At 32.8% G+C, this 25301-nt stretch overlaps 2 protein-coding genes across 3 annotated transcripts in view; one reads left to right on the top strand and one right to left on the bottom strand.

The window, feature by feature from the left end:
• Positions 1-1936: 1936 nt before the first annotated feature.
• On the top strand, positions 1937-13478 carry LOC125853415 (uncharacterized). The gene is made up of 9 exons (XM_049533097.1): positions 1937-2252; positions 3947-3997; positions 4805-6452; positions 7450-7678; positions 7767-8394; positions 9411-9555; positions 10380-10640; positions 11692-12007; positions 13436-13478. The coding sequence occupies exons 3-9, from the start codon at positions 4833-4835 to the stop codon at positions 13444-13446; spliced, it is 3210 nt and encodes a 1069-aa protein (XP_049389054.1). The 5' UTR covers positions 1937-2252; positions 3947-3997; positions 4805-4832; the 3' UTR covers positions 13447-13478.
• A 6736-nt stretch (positions 13479-20214) lies between these two features.
• The window catches only part of LOC125853434 (uncharacterized), a 33353-nt gene continuing 28266 nt past the window's right edge, over positions 20215-25301 (bottom strand). The window contains exon 3 of one of the 2 annotated variants that reach the window (XM_049533123.1): positions 20215-20298. In XM_049533123.1, coding sequence (XP_049389080.1) covers positions 20272-20298 — 27 coding nt within the window. In that variant the 3' untranslated portion in view covers positions 20215-20271. The remainder of the gene's footprint in view (positions 20299-25301) is intronic. The other variant, XM_049533125.1, reaches the window with a different exon arrangement.

Below are 25301 nucleotides of genomic sequence, written 5' to 3'. Positions count from 1 at the left end.
CTTCAGATATGCGAAGAAGATGCACAAATATATCAGTGAGGAGCTGTGAGAACAAGGAGAGGTAGAGATAGATCAAAGTAGTTTTGAAGAAAGATGATTAGATAAGATATGACACATCTCGAGGATATAATTATGGATAAAAAAATAAAAAGTTCGAGGATTATGGTAGAGTGTTGTTAGTAAGTAGTCGAACGTTGTTTAGTTTCCTTAACAAAGTACTGCTATTATTACTTCACTACTCTATTGCTTTTTCAATTTAGTATTATTTGTTGTTTGCTATTGTATTGGCTTTACATATTTGATTTTTATATGGTTTTACTTAAGTCGATAATCTATGAAAAACGACTTCTCTATTTTCACAAAGTACTGATAAAACCTATATATCTAAAGTTAATTATGACGCGGCTAAACTTTAAAGACTTTGTAAATTTTGGCTGTTTTTTAAATATATGTCCTAAAAATGGGTTATTTACAAGAATAACCTTAAAGGTGGATAATTTCAAACTTTTGACCTCGTTTGCTTTATGGACAAAATTTTTGGTATAACAAGTTTTTGACTTTCAAAATAATTTCTTTACAAAGCAAGTGGAGATAAAAAATTCAAGACCGCCCATTTTTTCGAAATCATTTGGTGTAATTTCTCGAGTAAGAATGGCTATTTTGTGGACTTGGTCCTTTAAATATTAGTCTGGCCCATTACAAGAATTTGAACAAAGGCCCAAAGAAATAGATATACAACTAGTATTTCCTCTCAATAGGCATTCTATATACAAAATTGAATGTAACAACATATTACCAAATTCGTGTTGGATAGATTCATTAAGAGAGGTAAGTCGCTTCGAACCAAGAAGTACGAGGAATCGAATAAGAAATATGTAATTAAAGATGGATAAATATCGTCATAGTATATATTGTCTAATTTGATATCTTATTTTTTTCGTGTTAGAATTGTTTATTTTAAAAAATTATTACTTATTTGGATGTTGGAGTGAATTGCCATTTGCTTTGGTGAATTGTAATAAATACTAACATGTCGTCTTTGATGAGTTTTACAAGGTTTTAAGAAGCTAAAGAATGAATAGATTCCTCGATCCTAACATGCTAAGTATGGTAAGAGGACACTTACATAACAATTGAACAGAACAAGTGAATTGAGAGGTGTCATTACTTCTCAAACAACTCAAAAATCACCTTTAAAAAATGATGAATTTCATAAGCACACACAAATAATAAAATGAACAACAATTTTTCCACATGTTTGGATGACTTGTGCTCTAATGTCATTGACTCAGAGTCATACATGACGCTTAAGTAGTTTGGAGTTTGCACATTTTTATACATAGCTAAATCGAAAATTCACGATTCATACATTTGTACATGTTCATATTAATGGTCAATGAACCTTTTTTTTCTCGATTAACATATATAAACTCATGATTTAAATACTAATGTATTTAGAGAAGTTTCACAAAAACTTGAAAATTTGAAAGATGAAAGGGCTCCCAATTATAGCACGTGTTTAGAGGACATTCACATAAAAAATGATACGAGAATTGAATATGTGTCGATACTTCTCAAACAACTTAAATGTCACTTTTAAGAGCAATGAATTTCAACACTTTCTTAACATGTTTGGATGACTCGTGCTCTAGTGCTAGTGTGACATATGGTTATAAATGCCCATTTTTGGTCGAGCTCAAAGAATTTTCCTTAAAAATCTCACACCATTAAGAATATTCAAATTTTTAGACTTTGTTTGAACACTGAACATTTTTTTCTATAAGAATTTTTTTGAAAGCAATGGAGGCAAGAGGCAGTTGAAACAGTAAAAGCTTTTGGCCTGCCAAAACAAATAAACAAATGTTACTTCAGCCAAACAAAGCCTTATTTCCAGATAAACATTTGCAATTTGCATCATAGGTGTAGTACAAAGTGCTAATATTGTTGTACCTTGTAGACTGAAAATGACTATTTGTCAGCTTCTATTTGTCTTCTCTTCATTCACTCCTTTCTCTCCATTTGCTGCCTAGTGTAACCTTCAGCAAATTTATATTCCTCTGCTTATTAATTTCATGGCATCTGAGTTTTTTTTGGTTTTATGTGGGAAAATTCTATTCCCCTTTGTTTGTATTCCTAAATCCAAAGTCCTAATCAGGAAAAATCAAAGAAAATTAGAGATTCTTGGTGGGTTTTGTGTGTTTTTCTTGTTTGGTTTATGGGGTCTCTTGATGGAACATAAAAAATGCTGAAAGGTACTTCCCTTTTCACAGTTATGCTTTAAGGTTTTGCTCATATTTGTGTTTCTTGATTATGTACTTGGTGGGTTTTATGTGTTTTTCTTGTTTGGTTTATGGAGTCTCTTGATGGAACATAAAAAAGGCTGAAAGGTACTTCCTTTTTCACAGTTATGCTTTAAGGTTTTGCTCATATTTGTGTTTCTTGATTATGTATTTGGTGGGTTTTATGTATTTTTCTTGTTTGGTTTATGGGGTGGAAGATAAAACAAGCTGAAAGGTACTCCCTTTTTGCTCAGTTATTCTTTAAGGTTTTGCTCATATTGTGTTTCTTGATTATGTACTTGGTGGGTTTTTTGTGTGTTTTCTTGTTTGGTTTATGGGGTCTCTTGATGGAACATAAAAAAGGCTGAAAGGTACTTCCTTTATCTCAGTTGTTCTTTAAGGTTTTGGTCATATTTGTGTTTCTTGATTATGTATTTGGTGGGTTTTATGTATTTTTCTTGTTTGGTTTATGGGGTGGAAGATAAAACAAGCTGAAAGGTACTTCCTTTTACAGTTGTTCTTTAAGGTTTTGCTCATATTTGTGTGTCTAATAATGTTCTTGGTGGGTTTTATGTAACTTTTTTGTTTGGTTTATGGGATGGAAGATAAAACACGCTGAAAGGTACTTCCTTTTACAGTTGTTTATTAAGGTTTTGCTTATTTGTGTGTCTAATGATGTTCTTGGTGGATTTTATGTAACTTCCTGTTTGGTTTATGGGGTGGAAGATTAAAAAATGCTGAAATGTACTTCTTTTCACAGTTATTCTTTAAAGGGTCGTTTGGTATGTGGGATAAGGATAATCGCGGGATAAAATTTGGGATTAACTTAATGTCATTTTTGGTTTGAGGTATTAGCTAATCGCGGGATTATTTTATTCCACCATTTCTACTCAAATAATCCCGTGGGATATCCTTGCTTATCTCATCTCGCGTACCAAATGACTTATAAGGTTTGATCATAGTTGTGTTTTTTGATTATCTCCTTTTTGTTCTTGGAGTGTATGTTGTGTAGTTGAAGTCATTTTTCTTTTTTGGATAATCGTGATGTTCTGGCTAGTTTGCGCGATTTCCACTGGCATCTGCGATCTCTAACTAGCATAGGTGCCGATTAACTATGTACACAAGGCTTGGACAGATGGGAAAAAATAACCTAGCGTTTGAGAATTGAACGTGAGACCTCATGGTTTTCAATTCACGTCATTGACCGCTAAACCACTAGGCCACACCCTTGGGTGCATTGCATAGTTGGAGTATTGACTTAGGATTATTGGGTTTTGGTTGGAAGAGATATGCTTTTACATTTTAAAAGTTTCTTCTATCCGAATTTCATCTATGAAGATCAAAGAAATTCATTGGTTCTTAGTGAGTTTTATGTGTTTTTCTTGTTTGATTTATGGATTCTCTTGTTGGAACATAAAACTAAATGAAAGGTACTACCTTTTTCACAGTTGTACTTCAATTTTTGCTTATAATTGTGTTTCTTGATAATGTCCTTTTTGTTCTTGGAGAGTGTTGCGTAGTTGAAGATATTCAACTCGGAATTTTGGAATTTGATTAGAACATAGATGAAATTAACTTTTTTAAAGTTTACCGTATCCCAATGTCATCTATGAAGATCAAAGAAAATAATTGGTTCTTGATGAGGTGTTATGTGACTTTTCTTTTAGGTTTGACTTTATGGGTTCTCTTGATAGAAGATAAAACAAGCTGAAATAAAGGTACTTTTTTCATTTTTCTTGTTAATGGTCAGAGGCCGATCATAATTTGAAGTTTATGGGTTCCTACAACAAACTCAAGTTAATATATAATATAGCTAGATTTACAGTAAAATATTTATAGATATTTAGAGGATTTCTTTACACATATACAGGGTTTGTGCAAAAACTACTGAGTTCACGTGAACCCACAAATTATACTGCAGATCCACCTCTGTTTATGGTTTGCGTATGTTTATGTTTCTTGAGTACTTCTGTTTTTGTTCTTGGTTGATAGGTTGCATAATTAGAGTATTTACTTTGGAAAGTCGGTTTTTTGTTGGAAGAATGATAAAGTTGATGTTTTCAATGTTCTAATGTTAACAGGTTCGGTTTTTTATTTCGTTTTGCCTTGTGTTTGATCTCTTTTGGTGGAGCAGATATTATGTTGTCAATGCTCGTTTTGGGAAACTTAAGTTTTTATTCACATATAAGGTTCCGATCTCCTTTAGTTACCCTTTTTTGTTGAAATACTTGATCGGAAGCTAGAGCATAGGTACACTCAAGCACCTAGGCAGCTACTAGTTTATTAAGATTTGCAGTTTCCGTTTCCCCTATATGTTTTGGATGTGTACGTTAGGGGAGAAAAATGAATATTGAGGATTCATTTAGCCGACTCCAACTTAATTGAATCCGAGACGTAGTAATAATAATAGTTGTTATGTGTTTGTTTCTTCTTTTTTCGGGAGCATGCAAAGTATTGGTTGTGGCAGAATCAGCCTTCTGATATTAACTGGCATTGAACAATCTCTTTTCTTGGATTTCATTTAGGTGGTCTGATATTCTAATCTGAGAGAAGATGGCCATGTCACTGGAGGACCTCCTCGCGAAGGAAGGATTCAATAAGAGGATGTCAAAAACGATGCCTAGAGCTTCATCGGGAACAAAGGGAAGAAGTGGCCCTATTTATCGACTTCAAGATCCTCATAAGTTTGTTGCTTCATCTGGCACAAAAAAGCCGGAGAGGACAAAATCTGATATTCCATGCCATGACTTGAAAAGTAAGCACAGAATGGGTTCTTGCGATATATCATCAGATGTTAAGAGAACAAGCATTAGTTCTTTTGATGAATTTTTATCTGCCGAGGCTTCTCCAAACAATGAGATAGTTGAGGTCGGAGAGAGAAATGATTCAAGATACAACCGTATATACTCAAATCGAACTTACAGAAATGAGAGTGGTGAAGGTAGGTCTGGTACCAGAAGTTCTGAGGACACAGAATCAAAGAGACAATCCTTCGGAAAAGATACACAAGCTACAGCAAAATGTCTCAATAAATCTAGTAAAAAGGTTTTAGAACATCCAAGCTTTAAAGATGGTTATCAGAAACATATGGAACAACCCGAGACCTCAAACAGCAGATCAACTAGAAGTTCAGTAACCAACAAAAGTTCCGATGCAACTACAAGCCTAAGGAAAGCTGAGATTGAGCACACCGCAGCTATTCCTGCTCTTGATGAACTTGCTATTCAGGCTGTAATCTCTATCTTGAGCGGGCATATAAAACATTTTCTCCTAGATGAGGATTTTAGGACATCACTTCGTCACAATAGCTTCGCTTCGTTAAATTTTATTGGATTTGAAGAAGGTCTGAATACTGAAAGCAAGATCATAGCCACTCTTGAACAAGCTATAGAAATAGTAGAAAGAGCTGCAGAGGATTGTGCAAATGAGAAAGAGCTTAAGAAAGCCTCACTGCAGCTTAGTGTAATCACAGGGTTGAATTCAGACGAGTTACGGGATCGATTTACGTCCGGAATTCCCAATTCTAAATTGGCAGCTTGTGCACATCTGTATCTCAGTGTCATATATAAGATACAGAAGAAGGACCGTATCGCTGCAAAACACCTCCTGCAAGTTTTCTGCGATTCACCCTTTCAAGCAAGGACTAGTTTGTTGCCTGATTTGTGGGATCGCATGTTTCTTCCTCAGCTTTCACATTTGAAGGTCTGGCATGATTCAGAAGCTAATTTTCTTGGTGACCTACGTAATAAGTCAAGGAAACTGAAGCTGCTTGACAAATTATACAGTGAAAATCTGGACAAAGGTACTTATCAGTTTTCAGTTTACTACAAGGATTGGCTAACCGAAGGGGCTGAGATTCCTTTAGTTCCTTATATTCAAATTCCTCCAATATCTGTTTCGCGTGAAGGTTCCTTTAGCAACTCTTCCCACTTAAGTAGTGGTGTTGGCGGTTTCTCACCTCAGCCTGTTGTCAGCAAAAAGTTGTATGATGAAGTATTCCGTCGTTCACATAAACTAGGAGCTGAATCAGAAGAGCTCCAGGAAGAAAGCTATGAAATTAGTGTGAGGAAGCCTGCTAGGTTTGCTGCTAAAAATCTGGTAGCATTGACATACTCCGCTGAAGTGATTAAGTGTATAGATCAAGATGCTGTGCCTGGTGCTACAGTTGATTCAGTAAGTGTTGAATACATTACTTCAAAGAACATGGATCAGTATGTGTAAATTGTTGGTTAAAATCCTGGCTAAGTTTCTGCAACATTTTGGCTGGTGAGATTTGAAGCAAATGAAATTCTACATGGTCCATTTTAGACGATAAATAGGGGATGTTTGAAGGATCTAGATACTTTAGCTCCTGTATTCCAACTTACCCCTGGATTCTTCAAAATCTATTTTGTAAACCAACTTGTACTTTTGTGAATACTTTTAAATTTCAGTCACCTGCATGTCATTGTTCTTTCAGCTGTTGATGTTATTTCTTAAATGCTCCGTTTAGGTATGGCTGTACCTCATAACTTAAGCTCTTATGAAGTCACTACGACAGTGTCATTTAACTTGAAATGGATGATAAGCAGTCTTGTCAAAGGCGCTTTTATGCCCAAATGATCAGGGAGGGCGCCTCGCCTTGCTTAAGCTGTGTTTCACGGTATGCAAGGCATTAAGGTGTGCGCCTCATTGCCCGTAAGTCCTACTTGAGTCAAGCCTGAACTATAAATATAGTCAACAAGAGATAAATTAATTGTTGATATTTTGAATGAATTTGTTACTTTTTTCTTGCATTACATATATATTTTTACTTCTTTTTTTCTCCGTAGGCCTTTTTTTCACTAAAAGCTCACACTTCCTTTGTACCTTTTGCTTAAAGCCCCAATAGACCTATAGCACTAAAAGCTTTTTGCCTTTGACAACACTGATGAGAAGCTTGCAGAGTTGAACATATGTGCCTTTTCTTTTGAAGTTGGAGTTACCGAATTAAGACATGCAGCTTGATTGTACTTTTTAAATAGTGTTTACGATGAAGAAAGTAAATAAAACTTGTCAAATCTCTGTACTAGTACTCTATGCAGCTCTAAATCTAGTGAGTTAGGATCTATGCTTGCAAACATTATTATTCCCTCTTCAGATTTTGCATTACATAAGACAAGTTACATCCTGGGGGCGTTCTGATGTGTAGTATGGTGCATCAACCGCTTGGGATGCGGCGGGGGTATTTGGAATTGATTCTCCAGAAGAAAAATTTTTCATGGAAATATTTGGAAACTCTGATATGAAGGAAACAGCTCCATTAAAGACCAACATACTGGATTCATTTGCACCTGCAGATCTGACCAAGTTCATATTCATCAGGATAACAAAAGCAGCTCTTGAGCAGGAGACTGAGGAGGTAGTGCTTCCTGCTCAAGGTAGGTGAAAGTCATCTTTGAGAGTGTTCCCTACTTCCCTTTTTGTTGAGTAATCAATTAGTTATGATGATGTTTTGAAAATGTGTAGGAGTCAATTATGTGGGAAGAACTTCCACAAACATTCCACAGGAATTTATCTGCCCTTTGACTGGACTTATTTTTGAAGATCCAGTTACCCTTGAAACTGGCCAAACCTTTGAGAGAGCATCTATTAAAAGCTGGATTTCGAAAGGAAACAAAACATGCCCAGTAACACGAAGATCGTTAGAATGTCAAAATGTGCCCTGCAGTAACTTCATTTTGAAGCGTGTCATCACCAATTGGAAGTCAGAACATTGGAGGCAACTTCTGGCTTATTTCTCTAAGTTAGCTGGAAATTCAGGGGGACACGGTTGGTTGAAGAACGAAATAGCCGTTTCCGTGTTGGAACAACTACTTAATGCTTTAAATCAGGATCAAAGAAAAGCAGCTTTAGTGCAGCTTCTATCCCTCGGAAGCTTACAGTTTCTCATCGAGAGATTTAATCGTGGAAACGCAAGGGAGAAGATATGTGTTTCTGTATTACTTTGCTCTTGCATTGAAGCTGACACTAATTGCAGAAATGTAGTTGCTAGAAATGTTGATAAGATACGGCTGCTTAGTCTTCTTCAAAGAGAAGAGTTGGTATTAAGGAGAAACGCCTTTTTACTCCTGACTGAACTCATATGCCTTAACAGGTACTTGTTTTTTCAAATGTATTCTCTATTACACACTGGATTCTCATTTATTCGCCTTGTGGCATGCATAGTATGTTCTATTTTGGCAAAAAATAGAAAAGCAGCTGAGTAAGTCATACGTCACTGAAAGATAAAAAATTAGTTCTGAACTTTCATATTTGGTCAGGCGAATTTGCATGGAGAAATTCGAAGTCCATCAATAGAGATTTAGAGCACATCAAGTTGAAGCTCAAGAGCTCTTTTTAGCAGATGCACAGTGAAAAATCTAAACAATGTGATATGCAGATTTTACTTTTAAAGAAAAAGTGATTCTTTTACTTGTTAATGTCCTCGCATCGAGCATGATCACTAATATGTTTTACAGTCTTTGTTAAAATGAAATGATCTGGCTACTTTGTCAACAAACACATTTGAATATATTCTGATGAAACCCACTAGGTGCAAACAATTTCTGAGGGCCATCGGACTGGGTAAAACCTGAATTAACCGTGGTGNCTTTTAAAGAAAAAGTGATTCTTTTACTTGTTAATGTCCTCACATCGAGCATGATCACTAATATGTTTTACATTCTTTGTTAAAATGAAACGATCTGCCTACTTTGTCAACAAACACATTTGAATATATTCTGATGCTTCTTTTTTGCAATGGCATGAGTGGAAATGTAGTCACTATATACACTTCACAAGAAAACTGTTACTTCTTTTTCGGAAAATTGAATATTAGCTTATTTGGATTCATGTATCCAAATGAATCCAAGTTACAGGTCCGAGCAGTGAAATAGCCACTGATGCTTGTGTCAGGGTAGGCTGTACACATTACACTCCCTCTGGGTGTGGCCCTCCCGTAGACCCTGCGTGAATGTGGGGTGCTTTGTGCACTAGACTACCCTTTTTATATCGAGATGAAGCTTGCTTTGCAATTAAGATGCCGAAATATTCTATATTTGCTGGATTATGATGCAGTTTTAGGGGTTAATGATATTTTCATTAACTCTGAGCCGTGCTCCCATATTTCAGGAGAAAAGATGCAAAGTTCTTCCTTAAAAGTCTTCATAAAGATAACATAGTCAAAGCGATGCATGATTTGCAGATGTATCTCCAGGATTGTCCATGTGAACAGAAAATCATGGTTGCTCTGCTGCTCTTGCACTTCAATCTTCTGGTAGGTTTCAAATTTGAAGTTTTCTCTAAAGAAAGTTCATGAACTTTTTCATGGTTCGTCCACAGTGCTGCTTATCTCCCATGAAGTTACTTTTAATTGCTGACCTCATGCCTTAATTGTTGTTCTTATAATTTACGTTAGGTCCGTATAGGGATAAACATGAGATACGGGGAATCACTAGTTTTAGAGAGCTCATATTTTATCATTAAAAAAAAAACTATGTACCAGTACTGGACTGAAATTTGTTTGAATAAAGTTCAATGGATATAGATTATAATTCGTTCCCAATAGCCACGTGATGAAATTCTTAGGGTGATGATACTCTTATTACACTCGTAGTCTTTGAAGGATGAGAACCAACTATGTAGCATCTACATTGAGATGTATTATACACGTCATTCGTCTGATCCTTTTGTAGGAAATCCCCGTAATAACAAACTTGCGAAATGGGTCTGTTTATCATAAAGAATGCGCCGTTCCTGACCTTGCTTCACTTTAGTTGCTATTTGAACAATTAAATGGTCCGCATGGGGATATCATTTCTCTTCTGCACGTCCATGGAGTTTTGAAAAATCCAAACATCTCAAAGATAGATGAAGAGGTAGAAATTTCTCAAATGAACCACACTCCTTTGTATATGTCAGGAGTCCATTGATGAGAAGGGGCTTGGGAAAGCTTGAACCTAATATCATATAGCCGATAATTACTATGTTCGTGATCGAGGAATAGTTGTTGTAGCTTTTGTTACTTGCTTAAGAGGCATGCATACCATTTAAGGTCACTGTTATTTCAAGCAAGTTTATGACAGGATTTGAATCTTTCAGGCCGAAACAGATATGCCCAGCACATACAGAGATGATGCTGTTGATGCTATGACTTTGGCCTTGGAAAGAAGCTTATCAGATGGAAGGAGCAGAGAAATATGTTGCAAAGCACTCCTTATTCTGGGAGGGCATTTTTCGTTCTCGGGTAAGATTATGACAGAGGATTGGATCCTAAAGCAAGCAGGGTTTCTTGAAGGCTTTGGAGTAGAATATACCGTTGAGGAGCAGAATAATGTGCTTGCTGATGCAACTGTTATGAAAGTACGTGTTCGTCTTTTGTCCTGACTGAATTCATATAAGAAGTGACTTTATTGGAATGCAAAATTATATAGGCAACCCTAACTCGGTTGGGATTGAGGTGTGGTTGTTGTTGCAAACTTGCATGAATTTCATTTCCTGGAGGTTGGTTTGGGTGAGACCGTGAGACATGCCTCCCTAGCCACAATCCACGAGAGGCAAGAGACCTTAAAAAGTGCCAAATTGAATGAGATTTTTTCCCAAGGCAGTATCTCCCTGTTATTTGCTTAATTCCACCATACTGTAGCAACTTTTGACATCAAAAAGCCCCTTGGAATGTCCCTTCAGACCTTCCAGGAGAAGCAATATCAATTTTTTTTATGTATACGTAGTAGATGAACCCCATTGGTGAAAATCCTGTGTCCATCACTGCTAATAACATCTGTGATGACATTAACCGTCCCAAACTCAGTCGACCAAGCTCAAACCTGGATTCACATAGGAAATAAATTTTCTTTTTTCTTGGAAATGGAAGCAAATTTAGAGCTGTGACGCAAGAAGTCAAACATAGTTACTAGCAATGCATGATCATGGCGTAGAACGCAATCTAGCTAGTGTAAAGCATGTCATTCATGGTGCAAACAGTCTTCCTCATCAATGAAAAGCCCAGCTTCTGTCTAGCAAGACACGGCTCTTCCGTCATGTCTTAACCCAAGACTGTTACACAGATTCATCATTACCTTGACATACCTGTGTCAAACCGGTGTGTATACTAATATTAGCAAAAACTTGACGGACCACCCAAAATACTCAATACCACATCTTGTGAGGAACAAAATGAGCCTTTGCTTCAGTCAGTTTAGGAAACATCTCGTCATCACGATACTGCTTTCTTTCGTTCGTTTCCAAGTGTGCCAATGTCCTGCAATATGAACCTTTCTTTTATTGCACTTATAGTCGTCACATAATACTCTAATTCTCATTACATTTTCACTCATTCTGTAACCATTATGAACTTTACATACTGTTTTTCCATGTCTAAAGTGTACATGACTAAAACACAATAAATTATCAGATGGAGGATGAAGAACAAGAAGCCAGGGAAAAGTGGTTGTTAGATGCATCAGCTTTACTCATTGGCAGTGGCAAGAAGTCATTTGTGGAGGCTCTCTCAAAGTGCTTAGGTTCAGGAAACTCGGAAATGGTCCGAATCTGTCTAACAACGGTCGCGTGGCTGAGCTCAGCACTTGCTTTACTGAACGACTCGGAATTTGAGCTATCTGCATTTTTAGCTGTTATCACTCAGCTGATAGAATGCTTACAACATGGTGATCTGATTGAGCATAAGGTTTTAGCTTCAATGTGTCTACTCAATTTCAGCAAAATTCAAGGTTAGTCCTTTTCGTTCCGAGCTTCTGTTTAATATCTTTAGATTGTAGCAACATATTGTTGTTTAGATATCCCTTCGAGGACATCCGATAAAATTGGAACGATATAGATGTTGTTTAGCTGATACGAAGTTTAGTTTCTGGATAGTTTAGCCTAAAGCTAGGAACTTTTTCTACATTATACTATGGGAAAAGCTTTTCAAGAATAGGTATGTCTTCGGTATGAAGGAAGCCATTTTCCATGAAAAATGTTTTTTAGTGTTTTGTTTGTGACTGGAAAATATTTTCTCAAAAAATACATAGTATTAAAATTAATAACAACATTAACAATCGAAGAGCGTTAAGACGAAATTTTGAGTACTAAAGATTAATTGTAATGTCTAAGGGTTAGTTAAAGTAAGTAATACAACAACAACATGACTTGCTGGGACTAACAGTTCGGTCGTCAGGTCGTTCATTTGAGTTTTGTGTAAGTTTCTGTGTTTTGGAGCCTTTAAAACTTGAATGGTTGACTTCAGTCAAAAGTTCAGGAAGACAGTAATACAACAACATACACTTTCTAATCTCACAAGTGGGATCTGGGGAAGGTGATGTGTACGCAGTCTTACCTCATACCTTGTGAAGGTAGAGAAGTTGTTTCCGATAAATCCTTAGCTCAAGTAAAACATATCAAAATAAGAGTTAAAGTAAGTAATACAAAGTGAAAATTTAAGATTGTTGTAAAAAATGATTTTCGCCCATATAAGCGAGGAAAGTTATTTTCCCCATTTTGATGAAAATTGTGTTATGATAATCAAACACCAAAATATGACTTCCGTCCTCCGAACAATCCCAATATATATATATATATTATTTTTTGGTTATTTTTTCATTTTTTTTTATGACTGTGGTATCTAGATCAACTTTCGCGCACCTTGAGTAATTCTATGGGATACCTGCCACCTCCCAATATCTCATAATTTTGTCAAGTATGTGTCCTCCCTAGCTGGCTTTACCCAATGTCACTTTCATGTTTGAAATTATTAGGGACCATTTAATGTTCAAAACAAAAAAAGGCACATCAAAGACAACTTTTCTCGAAGGGTTTTGGTATAGTGTGGCAATGATGCTCTCAAGTTTGTTTTGTTAGGAAGTAAGAGAATATGTGATTCTTAAAATGGTTTCTAACCTATGTTACTCAGACTCTTCAAAAATGTCATTTGATGTGTGTTGGATTTTCGGAAAGTACTGTATTTTTAGAGAATTCAACATGACTCTTCAAATATGTCGCATTGGATGCATGCGTGTCAAATCCTTAGAAGTAGTGCATTTTTGGAGGATTATGACACAGATGTGATAATTTTCGAAAAGTCCCAACCACATGGCATTTTTTACCTCACATTTGTTGATTTCTATCTATTTGATTCTGAGATCTTTGCTCTTAGAATGTAGGGTCTTATTGATGATGATAGCTGAGGATTTTGTTGGTCCACTATTAAAAACAAAGGGTTTTTTCCACCACAGATCAATGAGAAATTGTGCTATAAAACATGAATTTTTTTATTCATTTTTTATCGAACCATGCTAGTTCTGCTCCTAAATAACACAAATGAAATTGTACTTTCTCAGTATTATATTTTCATGGTATAATTTGATCCAATATCAAAATATAAGAAATAATTTATTTTTGTTGAAATTGTCTGTATTGTTACAAGACTTTCAAAGGTTAAAATTATTGTTACGTAAGGATAAATATAAAGTTTACGGAAAAGGGTCAAAATTACCCCTGAACTATGTGAAATAGACCACTTATACCCTCTGTTACATTTTGAGCTCAAAAATACCCTCACTCTTATCTCTAGAGACCACAAATATCCCTCAAAAGTTAACAACCCAAATTTTTAATGACATGGCAAGCCATGTGTGACTGATCCTTCCACCTAAGCTGCCAACTAGGATTACCACTAACTTTTTAAAAAAATCTAAATCTCCTAAAATTGTATTAATCCAACAAAAAAAAACAAGAACAAAGTTAATATTATCGAGCCGTAAATTTTCCCTCATACATACAGAAGATACAGGTATGTTATACAAAAAATCATCCTATCAAGTTAGATATATTATATATTAGTTATTTATGAAGTGGAAATAAACTTGGTTAATAGTTAAACTATGATGAAAAAATAACTTTTAACGGCAATAAATATAAATATTAATAAAGAGTGGTAAATATTTACGTAATTAAAAATAAAAGGTTTTTAATTAAAAATATAAATACTTTTTATGTAATTAAAAATAAAAGATTTATTTCTAATTTTAGAAGGATTTCTAATTGTTGGAAATCCTAGTTGGCAGCTTAGGTGGCGAGATCAGTCCCACATGGCTTGCCATGTCATTAACAATTTGGATTGTTAACTTTTGAGGGGTATTTGTGGTCTCTAGGGATAATAACGGGGGTATTTTTGATCTCAAAATGTAACGGAGGGTATAAGTGGTCTATTTCGCATAGTTCAGGGGCAATTTTGACCCTTTTCCGTAAAGTTTATGTGTGACAAAATACTAGTTAAACTATATATAAGTTGATCCAAATATAATTACTATGATAAAAATAATAAGAAGTAAAAGTAGAGTACTATAATATTCTTTTACACTACCAAGATTTTGACAGATATGTCAAATTTATTATTGCTAAACACAACATTACAATGGTAATTAACAACAAATTATCTTAATACAAGATCTGGAATTAAGCATTTAAACAATTCATTTTTTTGTGCACCAAACTGCTCCATTATTTATTGTTCCGTGGAGGAACGGTAAAGTTGTTTCTGCTCCATTTATAGGTAACAGGTTGAAGTCGTAAAATCAACGACTAATGGTTGTCTTAGAGTAGCCTTTCTACATTATACCTCCTTGCAGTGTGACCCCACATGAGTGCAGATATTTTGTGCATCAAACTGCTCTGTAAATCACGTGAATAGATAAGATGAAGGATTTCAGTGTACTTGCTGTTTTTTTTCTCCTTGCTTCCATTTGATATTCGTTTTTGAACTCGAGTAGTTTAGATTTATGCCACACATGTCCATCTAAGGAGGAACCATTCCTTATCATAATTTTTTCTATTTTCAGAATTCGAATTCAAAACCTAGTCACACGAATTGTCTAGATTACGAATTCTGAATCTAACTGTATGAATATTATAATCTTTTATAGTATTCATTATATTGACTTGTCAAAAGAAAAAATAAACATTTTCTTATAGTTGTCAAGTATTAATGTCCAGTACTAGAAAAAACATAGAACTTTTTTTCTATGAATCATCTTTTAATCTTATCTTATATTATAATAAGAAATAATAGAAAAAGAGTACAAAGCATTTGAGGAGGATGTGGACCTAACAATAATATCATAGTCAGAGTCACATCATTAAAAAATCACCTTTTCAAAAAAACTAATTTTTTCACTAAAAGATGTTTGAGGGTTATTTTCACATATATTTTGATTAAATTAGTGAGAAAACTTTTAAAAAATTGTAATGTTTTTTTTTTTTTTTTTGATTTGCACCGGGTGTCCGAGTCTCTTTGAGCCCCGACTAATCCCGGGGGTGCACAAAAAATTGTAATGTTTTTATATGGATAATTAGAAAGTTTATTACTATTTCAATTAGAAACGATTTTTCATTATGCATTTTTTCAATGAACTGGTTCGATGAAAAATGAATAAAAAAAATCATGTTTTATAGCACAATTTCTCATTGATCTGTGGTGGAAAAACCCTTTGTTTTTAATAGTGTCGGAATTTTTTACTTTTGAGTTTTGAATCATAATTTTTTTTTTAATTTATGAGTTATCGATAACCACAATGCTAGTTCTGCCCCTAAATAACACTAATGAAATTGTACTTTCTCAGTATTATTTTTTCATGATATAATTTGATCCAATATCAAAATATAAGAAACAATTTATTTTTGTTGAAATTGTCTGTAATGTTATAAGACTTTCAAAGATTAAAATTATTGTTATGTAAGGATAAATATAAAGTTTATGTGTGACAAAATACTAGTTAAACTATATATAAGTTGATCCAAATATAATTACTATAATAAAAATAATAAGTAAAAGTAGAGTACTATAATATTCTTTTACAAGTACTAAGATTTTGACAGATATGTCAAATTTATTATTGCTAAACACAACATTACAATGGTAATTAACAACAAATTATCTTAATACAAGATCTGGAATTAAGCATTTAAACAATTCATTTTTTTTACTCCTCCTCCATGGATAGTTTAATCACCTGAAATTTTTAATTAACAATTTTTTTTAATAGGCATTGTATTAATAAATGAAATAAGTACTTCATTGTTTTAAAAAATAATTTTAATTAGTATTTCAAAAAAGAGAAATGTAAGACACTTTAATAGTAAGATTTCATCACATATTTAAAATTTGAATGTAAGTTTTCTAAATATGATTTATACCTCTCAATTTTTAACAATTAATAAAATTACTCAATTTGACAAATATACTTCAAACATGTAATTAAGTAAGTTTGTTCTAAAAGAATAATATCTCAAAAAATGTTATTAGTTGTATATCAGATCGTCCAAAAATTATTTATTCTTAAGAATATTGATACGACTCTTTAAAAATGTCACTGAGTTGTCACGCCCCGAGCCTACACCCTGGACGGGATTGTCACTCGAGAACCATTTCTGGCCCCAAGCGAACCCTTAGCCTGGCTAGACTCTCAACGGAAGACTCTAAGCATTATTACAATTATCAAATGCACTTATTAAACAACTGTCTCAAATTAAACTCCAGAACGTTTAAGGATAAAACATTCAAATAGCCAAAAATGGCAACTCAAGTCTTAACATAAGAAATAACAATGTAAAGACAATTGAACTACTAACTGTCTATGAAGCCTCTAAAACAAAGAGGGATGTCGGGACAAGACCCCCGATCATTCTAACAACTAAAGTACTAAAGCAATGTAAAAGGAGCCATCCAGAAAGCAAGGAGGCTCACCAACTGACTCTGAGTGTTCAACTGGATCAACGAGGTGCTGAAGGCTGATCCTGGTTACCTGTGTCTGGATCATGAAACGATGTAGGCTAAATGATATCAGTACATTGAATGTACGAGTATGCGAGGGGAATACTAAACAAGACATAAGCTTGAAAGGAATTTGAAAAGAACCTTGGCTTCACTCAATTCATGAATAACTCAACTCAAATGCAAAGTAAACAACAATAATGGTGCAATTATACAAAGCATTTAAAACAGGAGATAGCAACTCAATTTGTTAAAGAAATGCAATAACAACTCAGTTTACATGCAAAGTAATATAATACTGTGGAAGTTTCTCTAACCGACAACCACCACTATGAGCCTAAGTGATGATACAACGTCTCGCCCACGCTGCCAAAACTATCCTATACTTTGCCGTCATATAGAACGCCTTAACTAAGTGGATCCACTAGTCTATGCTAAAAAGCACTAAGGAATCATCTAAAAAGTTTGATCCTTTCTACCCATGATGGCTACATGGTTTATGGAGACTTGAGTTATTATGAATTCGCGTCCCCATATCGATGCTCAATACTACTCCCAAAATATACTCAGTTCATATGTTTTAAAAACAAAACTCTTTCTATGATTTGAGATAATTACTCAACAACTAGCTCAAAGGTTCTCTTGGAAATCAGTGTTTCATTTCTTGCTCAAACGTGAAGAACATTTTAACTCTTGGGATTACTTAGTTCCCGTATAATCTTTGAAGAAATCAACTTTACTCTTACTTTTTACTCAACTCAAGGCTTAAGTCTTAAAACAAAGTTAAAACGTTTGTGAAAAACTTTCGAAAAACTCTATGAACTTATCTTGACTTAATTCTTAACCTCTTGACTTGACTCTTAACTTTCCTTGAATTGAATTATGGATTCAAGGTTCATGATCTCATGTTTATGGATGTTTTCATGATGTTTAGATGTACCTTAGAGTATAGAAATCGACTAAAAAACATAGGTACATTGCTAAGGAACTAGTACGAAAAGAAGGGGAAAAAGTGGAAGAACTAGCGTCCCTGGCGCTCTGAGAGGCGCATGGCGCCAACCCTAAAATTTCAGAGAATGACTTGGGGCGCTCTGGCGCGGCGCGTTCCCTAGATTTTCGACGAAATTCCTCTTTCGTTTTTCAACTCTAAACCCTCTAATTTCACTTGGTTCTTTTCCCAAACACTTAGAATCGACTATATGTTCAAAATACGTAAGATTCTACTCGAAAACACACCTAAATTTGTGAATCAATCTCAAGAAACTTCAACAACAAGAACCCACAAGATTTCAAACGAATTATCACCAAAAACTCATAAGATTTGCTTTCAAAACAATATAATTTTGCTGAATTGAATCATGATTGGCGCGTGGGTGAACTAACCCAACGCTATGTGATCTCACATACCTCGTAGGGATTAACCCTTGGCGAAATCCACATGAAATTCTCCAAGAAATCGACGAATCTTGACTTTTTTCTCCTTTCTCCTCTTTTCTCTTTTCTTCAAGCCCTAGCGTGAAATTCCAATTGTCTAAACTGATCTAATTTTGATTAGACCCCAATTAAACTCCTAAAATCAAAATAAATTAATTGGGTAAGGAAAAGACTAAAGTACCCTTCCAAAATCCGGATTAGACTTTCCTTATTTGAACAACCCAATTTCAAATGGTCATACCTCACTCATACGAACTCAGAATCGCGCAAACTTGGTGGCGTTGGAAATATAATTCCAAGATCTTTCCTACAGTATCTGGAAGCACACCTAACTCATCCTGAGCTAGGAGTTATGGTCGTTTGAAGTTGACCAAAAACTCAAACTTAACCAATTTTCTAGATTTTTCATTCTATCCTAAAATGACTATTCCCAATTCTATATCTTTCTAGTTCTTTCAATTAGAGAGATGTTACATGAGTAGTGTCAAATTCTTCAAAAATAATACATTATTATATAATCTAAAACGAGTATATCAATATTTTTGGAGACAGATTTTTGTTAGATAACTCAGTTTACTATGTTTAGTTCTACTTTTATTTTGTGCTCTTATATTCGGTGTTCGTTATTCACTTTAGAATTTAGTTAATTTGAATTTTAAAAGTTTGATTTTGAGAGGTAAAACACTTGTTATCAAAGATAATATTTATTTTCCGAGTTTGAACTTTGTCAATCAACTTACTGTAATATTTTGTATTCATTGAACTTGCCAAGAAAATAACAACTCATTATCTTGTGACCCAAAGAAGTCATTGTCTTCTTGTCCTTGTCAAGTACTATTGTGAAATAATCAATATTCGTTTTAATTTATTAGTCTTATTTTTTAAGTCATTTAAATTTTTTTTTAAGTCATTTAAAAAATAATATTTTTTATTTTGAATAATTTGTTAATGTAATAACTTTCCACATGATATATTTCAAATTAAAGACTAAATGACATTTTAGTACATTTTACTCGGCAACACTCCTCTTTCCAGGTCGAGGCCCCCCTTATGGTTGTTGAGTTTTTAACCTGATATTCTGCACCTCACGTTCATGATATCTACATTAAATTGTTCTTTGGAGATACGACTGAAGAACATCAGTTCAATGTGCTTCTTTCACGACATTTCAAAAGCTTTTTAAATTTTGCGTCAAGTTAAAATATGACGAATATAGTGAAATGAACGAAGTAACAACATTTTTCTTCCTTTTTTATTTATTGTTTTTTCCTTTTTATCTTGAAATAGAAGTGGAAAAATAATGAAAAACATATATGTTGCATTCGAGAGTGTGACCTAACAATCACATGAGTGTATATTATTTTTATTCCTTCTAATTTGTGATATAATTTTTTATACGAAATTTAAGAAGAAAATAATATAAAACATTTAGGAAAATTATATATACCCCTCTGTCTTAATTCTATAGTTTGATTAAGTAAAAAGGAGTTTTGAATAATATGTTATAACTTCTGTGTGATTATAAATTTGTTTTCATTAGGAGTGTCATAGAAAGTTTAAAGTTAAATATTTCTGAATATAAAAATATACCGTTCTTTTGAAATAAACTAATAAATAAATAATATCACATAGAATAATATATTAAGACTTTGACAGATCTGCCAAATATATTAGTAGTACTAAAACCCAACATTACACTTAATTAGTGTACTCTTATAAAGATAAATTACTAATTAACATCAAATTATTTAGTACAAGATATGAAATTAAGCAGCGTAATTAAACACTTCAATTTTACTCCTCCTTGGATAGCTTAATCACCTGAAATTATTAATTAAAATAAAAACATCATTAGTATTAATTTTTCTTTGGATAAATGTGTCAAAATCTTAAACGATAGATAAAAATGATAACTTACTCGCACATTGTCACAATCGTTATAGATACCGCAATAAGCATTAAGAGTGAGAAAGATCTGATTGTCCAAATTCTCAGGATACTTATAGCAAGCGCGTCTTGTGTGATAAGAAAGTTCCACCGAAACTTAAAGGTAAGTTCTACAGAGTGGTAGTTAGACCGGCCTTGTTGTATGGAGCGGAGTGTTGGCCAGTCAGGAACTCACATGTTCAAAAACTGCATGTTGCGGAGATGAGGATGTTGAGATGGATGTGTGGGCACACTAGGAGCGATAAGATTAGGAATGAGGTTATCCGTGAGAAGGTGGGAGTGGCCTCTGTGGTGGACAAGCTGAGGGAAGTGAGACTGAGATGGTTTGGGCATGTGAAGAGACGGTGCACAGACGCCCCAGTGAGGAGGTGCGAGGGGCTGGTTGTAGAGGGTACGCGGAGGGGTAGAGGTAGGCCTAAGAAGTATTGGGGAGAGGTGATTAGACAGGACTTAGCTCAGCTTCGCATTACCGAGGACATGACTCTAGATAGGAAGGAGTGGAGGTCACGTATTAAGGTTGAAGGTTAGTAGGGCTAGCGTGTTGTCTTCCCGTGCGAGGGTTTTGGTGGGTAGCGTTTGTAGTAGTCCTAGCCTTGATCTTGTAGTTCTTGTCTGTGATCATATAGTCTTTTGTCGTTTACTGAGTTTCACCTTTCACATTATTTTCTTGATGTTATTGTCTCCTTTGTTGACTATGCACTTTTCTCTTATTGGATACTATGTCATATATAATGTTTCCTCTTACTTTTCTTGGGTTGTTGTACTTGAGCTGAGGGTCCTCCGGAAACAGCCTCTCTACCTCCACGAGGTAGTGGTAAGGTCTGCGTACACTATACCCTCCCCAGACCCCACTCAGTGGGATTTTCACTGGGTATGTTGTTGTTGTTGTTGTACTTATAGCAAGCGCAATTAATATTGACTACGCTAATGAATATCGGACAACTATCGAATAAATAGAAAGAAATGTATAAAAAAAATTATCAGAACGGCTATCCAAATAATGTATTTATAAGCTAGTAGTATATATATTTATATAACTAGATAATTTAAGGTCCGTGATGCGGGCTCAATATAATTTCACATATTTTGTTGGAAAATTTACACAAATTCACAACTTAAGATATTATAATCCTCTCTCGGATACATCTATTCCCTCTCGGATACATACCTATCCCCTCTCGAATACATCCCTCCCCTGAAGTAATATGTCATTTGCAATGTATTGGACAACCAAGGAATGTATTTGAGAGTAATGAAAAATTTGAGATTTTTTTAATTGAGGAAACTTTCCAGATATGATGTAATTAGCCTCCAAATATATGAGATTTCTGTACTTTATACTATTTTTTTCTTTAGTAAACAACTTCAATATATTAATTTATAATCTATTTCAAATGTTCATACGACATAAATGTGTCGTTTACAACCTAAATTGAGAAAGTTGTATTCTAAACAATTCTATGCAGGCAAGGAAATAGAGAATTGCGTTAGATTATGAGTTAAAACATTTCGTGTTCGAGGAATATATAAAATGTTGATCTCTTTGAAAAAGTTCACCGATCTTCATATATATTCACAAGTGGTATCTATTTTCCACAATGTTATTATTTCATTTTGTAATATTTGCACCATAAACTTTGCATCTGATAAAATACTAATCATTGATCAACCAATTCGTAAAGATCGATTTAAAGTCTTTCAAATCTCTATTGCTTCAACTTAAGTATATTGTGTTTGTAATTGTCTTTGTCGATAAATTTTGTGATACATTTTATTACTGTCTTCGATAAATAGAAATACTTAAAAAATTGATTTCTAACTTCACAACAATAAAAACAATCATGAAAGCAACTTTATTTCTATATACAATAACAATTATTGTAATGTTATATTCTAAATGTTGAAAGTATTTATTGAAAATTTAATTTGTAACTCCACAACAATAAAAACAATCATGACAGCAATTTTATTTATATATACAATAACAATTATCGCAATGTTACATTCTAAATTACATTAATTAATTTTCTTTGATACTACACTCTTAATATCATGCCGTAAAGAAAACTCTAAATCTTACCCTCACAAAATAACCAATATACTTTTTTTTTTCAGGTTGTTTTTCCTAATTTATTTATTTTTAAGTTTTTTTCTTTCTCTATATTTCTCAATAAAGTCTTTTTCTATTGACATTTTCTTTTGTTGTTCTTCTTTATTTTTTAACTACTCATTTTTCTTTAGTTTGTATTTTAATATTCATTAGAGTTTGAATGTTAAACTTTTTCCTTGTCAAATTTTCTCTGTTATATAGTTTATCATATTTGATATTAAGAAAATATCCTATATAGAAATGAAAATTTATATTTTTTAATCTTTCGATGAATAGATTATCAAATTATTAATTTCTTGATAGTCAAACGTTGTTCATTATTTTAGTCATGAAATTTGATATTTTTTTAAAAATTAATTAAAAAATATTGATACATCATTTTAAAGACTATTTTAATAATCAAGATACAAATTTAGTGGTCATATTATGTAACATAATATTAAAAATATGTTTACACAATAATCCTTTAAAGTATTTCTAGAAACAAAATATTAACGACTGAAACACATTTTTTTTAATTAGTTCAAAATTTTCTTTCTAAAATATGTCAAAACAAGCTTAACATTTATTATTGTTTATAAGAAGTTAATAACTAATAGAAACTCTTCATTTTAATAAAATTACAATAATATCCTTATGGACCCATACCAAAAGTTAAGACAGGTATAGATTCTTCTAGAATTTTTTTTTGGCTATAAATTATACAATTATTATTTTGCCCTTAAATGATGTTAAAATTACTAAAATGTCATTGATCGTCGTTCTCATGGCTCTTCTATATAATAGAAATAAATAGAAAATTCGATAACAATCATTCAATTGATACAAAGTTAATGGTTAATATTAACATTTCTTAATTTGTAAATAGTCATATTTTATTGGTCACATTATTTAGCTAAAAAAATCGTTTCAAAATATTTATCAATTTAATAAAATTAAAAAACTAAATATATGATCATAACTCAAATAGTAATACACTTTATAAAAATGATTTTAAACGTAGGTAAAAATGATAACTTGAATTTTATCAAAATAATATTGTAGCCACCATTAACATCATAAACATCTTCATGATTTTACTTATTTTTGAGCGATTAAATGATTTGTGTCCTATAATAAAGAGATATGACCAATCTATATATATGCAATTTTTTTGAAATTACTCATGTGGTAGGTGTGGCTTTAACAAAGGGGTAGTTGAGAAAAAGTAGCATATAATTTTCATGTTTTTACTATTTAGAGCGAATATATTCATCATTAAAAAGTAGTGCATATATACTTATTTATCGTTTAACAAACAAAGCGGATTTACTCTTTTCATTAACACACACATATATATATATACTAGATTAAAAAAACATATTCCAAAAATAACATTTTAATTTTAAACATATCATATGACTTAAAAAAATTACATCACTCATTTTTTTACTAGCTCCCCAAACCTGACCAACTATAAGAAACTCAATTCTTCTTTTATTCGGTCATTAACCAGATGACTTAGACATAAAATGCCCGTTTGACTAAACAATATCAAGAACATGGGGTGATACTGAACAAAAGAGGAGTTGAGAATAATCTAACGGGGTCGGGTCTTGAGAGTAAAAAAATGAGTGAAATAATTTTTAAGTCACGTGATTTTTAAATTAATAAATCAATTATAAGATTTTTTTAAAAAATTCAATAAATATGAATTTGTTAACAAAAAATATAAATAGACACAATTTATTAGACGACAAAGTTATATTATACACTTCTTTTTTAACGAATATATCTATTCAAAATTATAAAATTGAGAAGTATATTTATTCATTTTTCTCAATTCAATATCACGTGATACACATATAGAGACATAAAAAAAGGTACTTTTCAATATCACATGATACACATGTAGACAAAAAAAAAAAGGTACTTTTTTTACTACGTTGAAAATAGATCATAAATTAGTTTGTTAGTTCATTAGTTTATTATTCATACAAATATCTCTATTTTGAGAGGTTATTAATTTATGTTCTCAAATTTGATCGTCTTAAAATTTTGTTCTTTATAACTTTATTAAGTAAAAAATAAATATTAAAATTATGATTGACGTTAAAATAATATTTGCCTGACATTAGTTTATATATATATGTATGATAATATAACACCAGTCACGCCTCTTGATTTCTATGAAAGCTATATCGATCAAAATAAAAGTTCATTTCACAACCCACAAATTATATCGTGAAAGGGATATATATATATAATTCTTAAGAATTTCTGTCAAATTAGGTAAAAAGTGAATAACTTAATTTATTCCAAACTATAATAATGGACAAGGCAAAAGTTTTTCAATTTATGCGGGGCAAACTCAGATAAAAGTACTTTAATCAATATTTTTTTATTAAATATATAATAAATATAAAAATTAAAGACCATCTCAAAATAAGAGTAATTGGTGCAATTTTTTTTAATGCATCACCTTGTTAACGAGAACTCGATTCATCTTATAATTTCCTCACCCATTTTTCCTTTCTCTAAAATAAAAAAAGTTAAATTCCAAAATTTATGATTAAAATCAAATATATTTTCCGAAATTTGACTCCAAAAAATATGAAAACGTTTTATGATCAAACACTTCCTATAGTTATATTGGCTGCTTTTAAATCACACGAGTAAAAAAGATGAAGGCTTTCAATTTAGCTAAAAAAAATTTCAATATTTAATATTCGCTTTTGAATTCGATTAATTTGAATTTAAAATTTTTACTTTAGGAATAAAACGTTCT

Source organism: Solanum stenotomum, chromosome 1 (genome assembly GCF_019186545.1).
Source record: "Solanum stenotomum isolate F172 chromosome 1, ASM1918654v1, whole genome shotgun sequence".
Lineage (NCBI taxonomy): Eukaryota > Viridiplantae > Streptophyta > Magnoliopsida > Solanales > Solanaceae > Solanum > Solanum stenotomum.
The sequence above is the reverse complement of the archived record's forward strand: the minus strand, read 5'-3'. Positions and strand labels throughout refer to the sequence as shown.

Coding starts and splice junctions, on each gene's coding strand:
- LOC125853415 (XM_049533097.1), top strand. CDS start 4,833: ATGGCCATGTCACTGGAGGACCTCCTCGCGAAGGAAGGATTCAATAAG. Junction 6,453..7,449: donor CTGGTGCTACAGTTGATTCA/GTAAGTGTTGAA, acceptor TCTGATGTGTAG/TATGGTGCATCAACCGCTTG. Junction 9,556..10,379: donor TCTTGCACTTCAATCTTCTG/GTAGGTTTCAAA, acceptor TGAATCTTTCAG/GCCGAAACAGATATGCCCAG.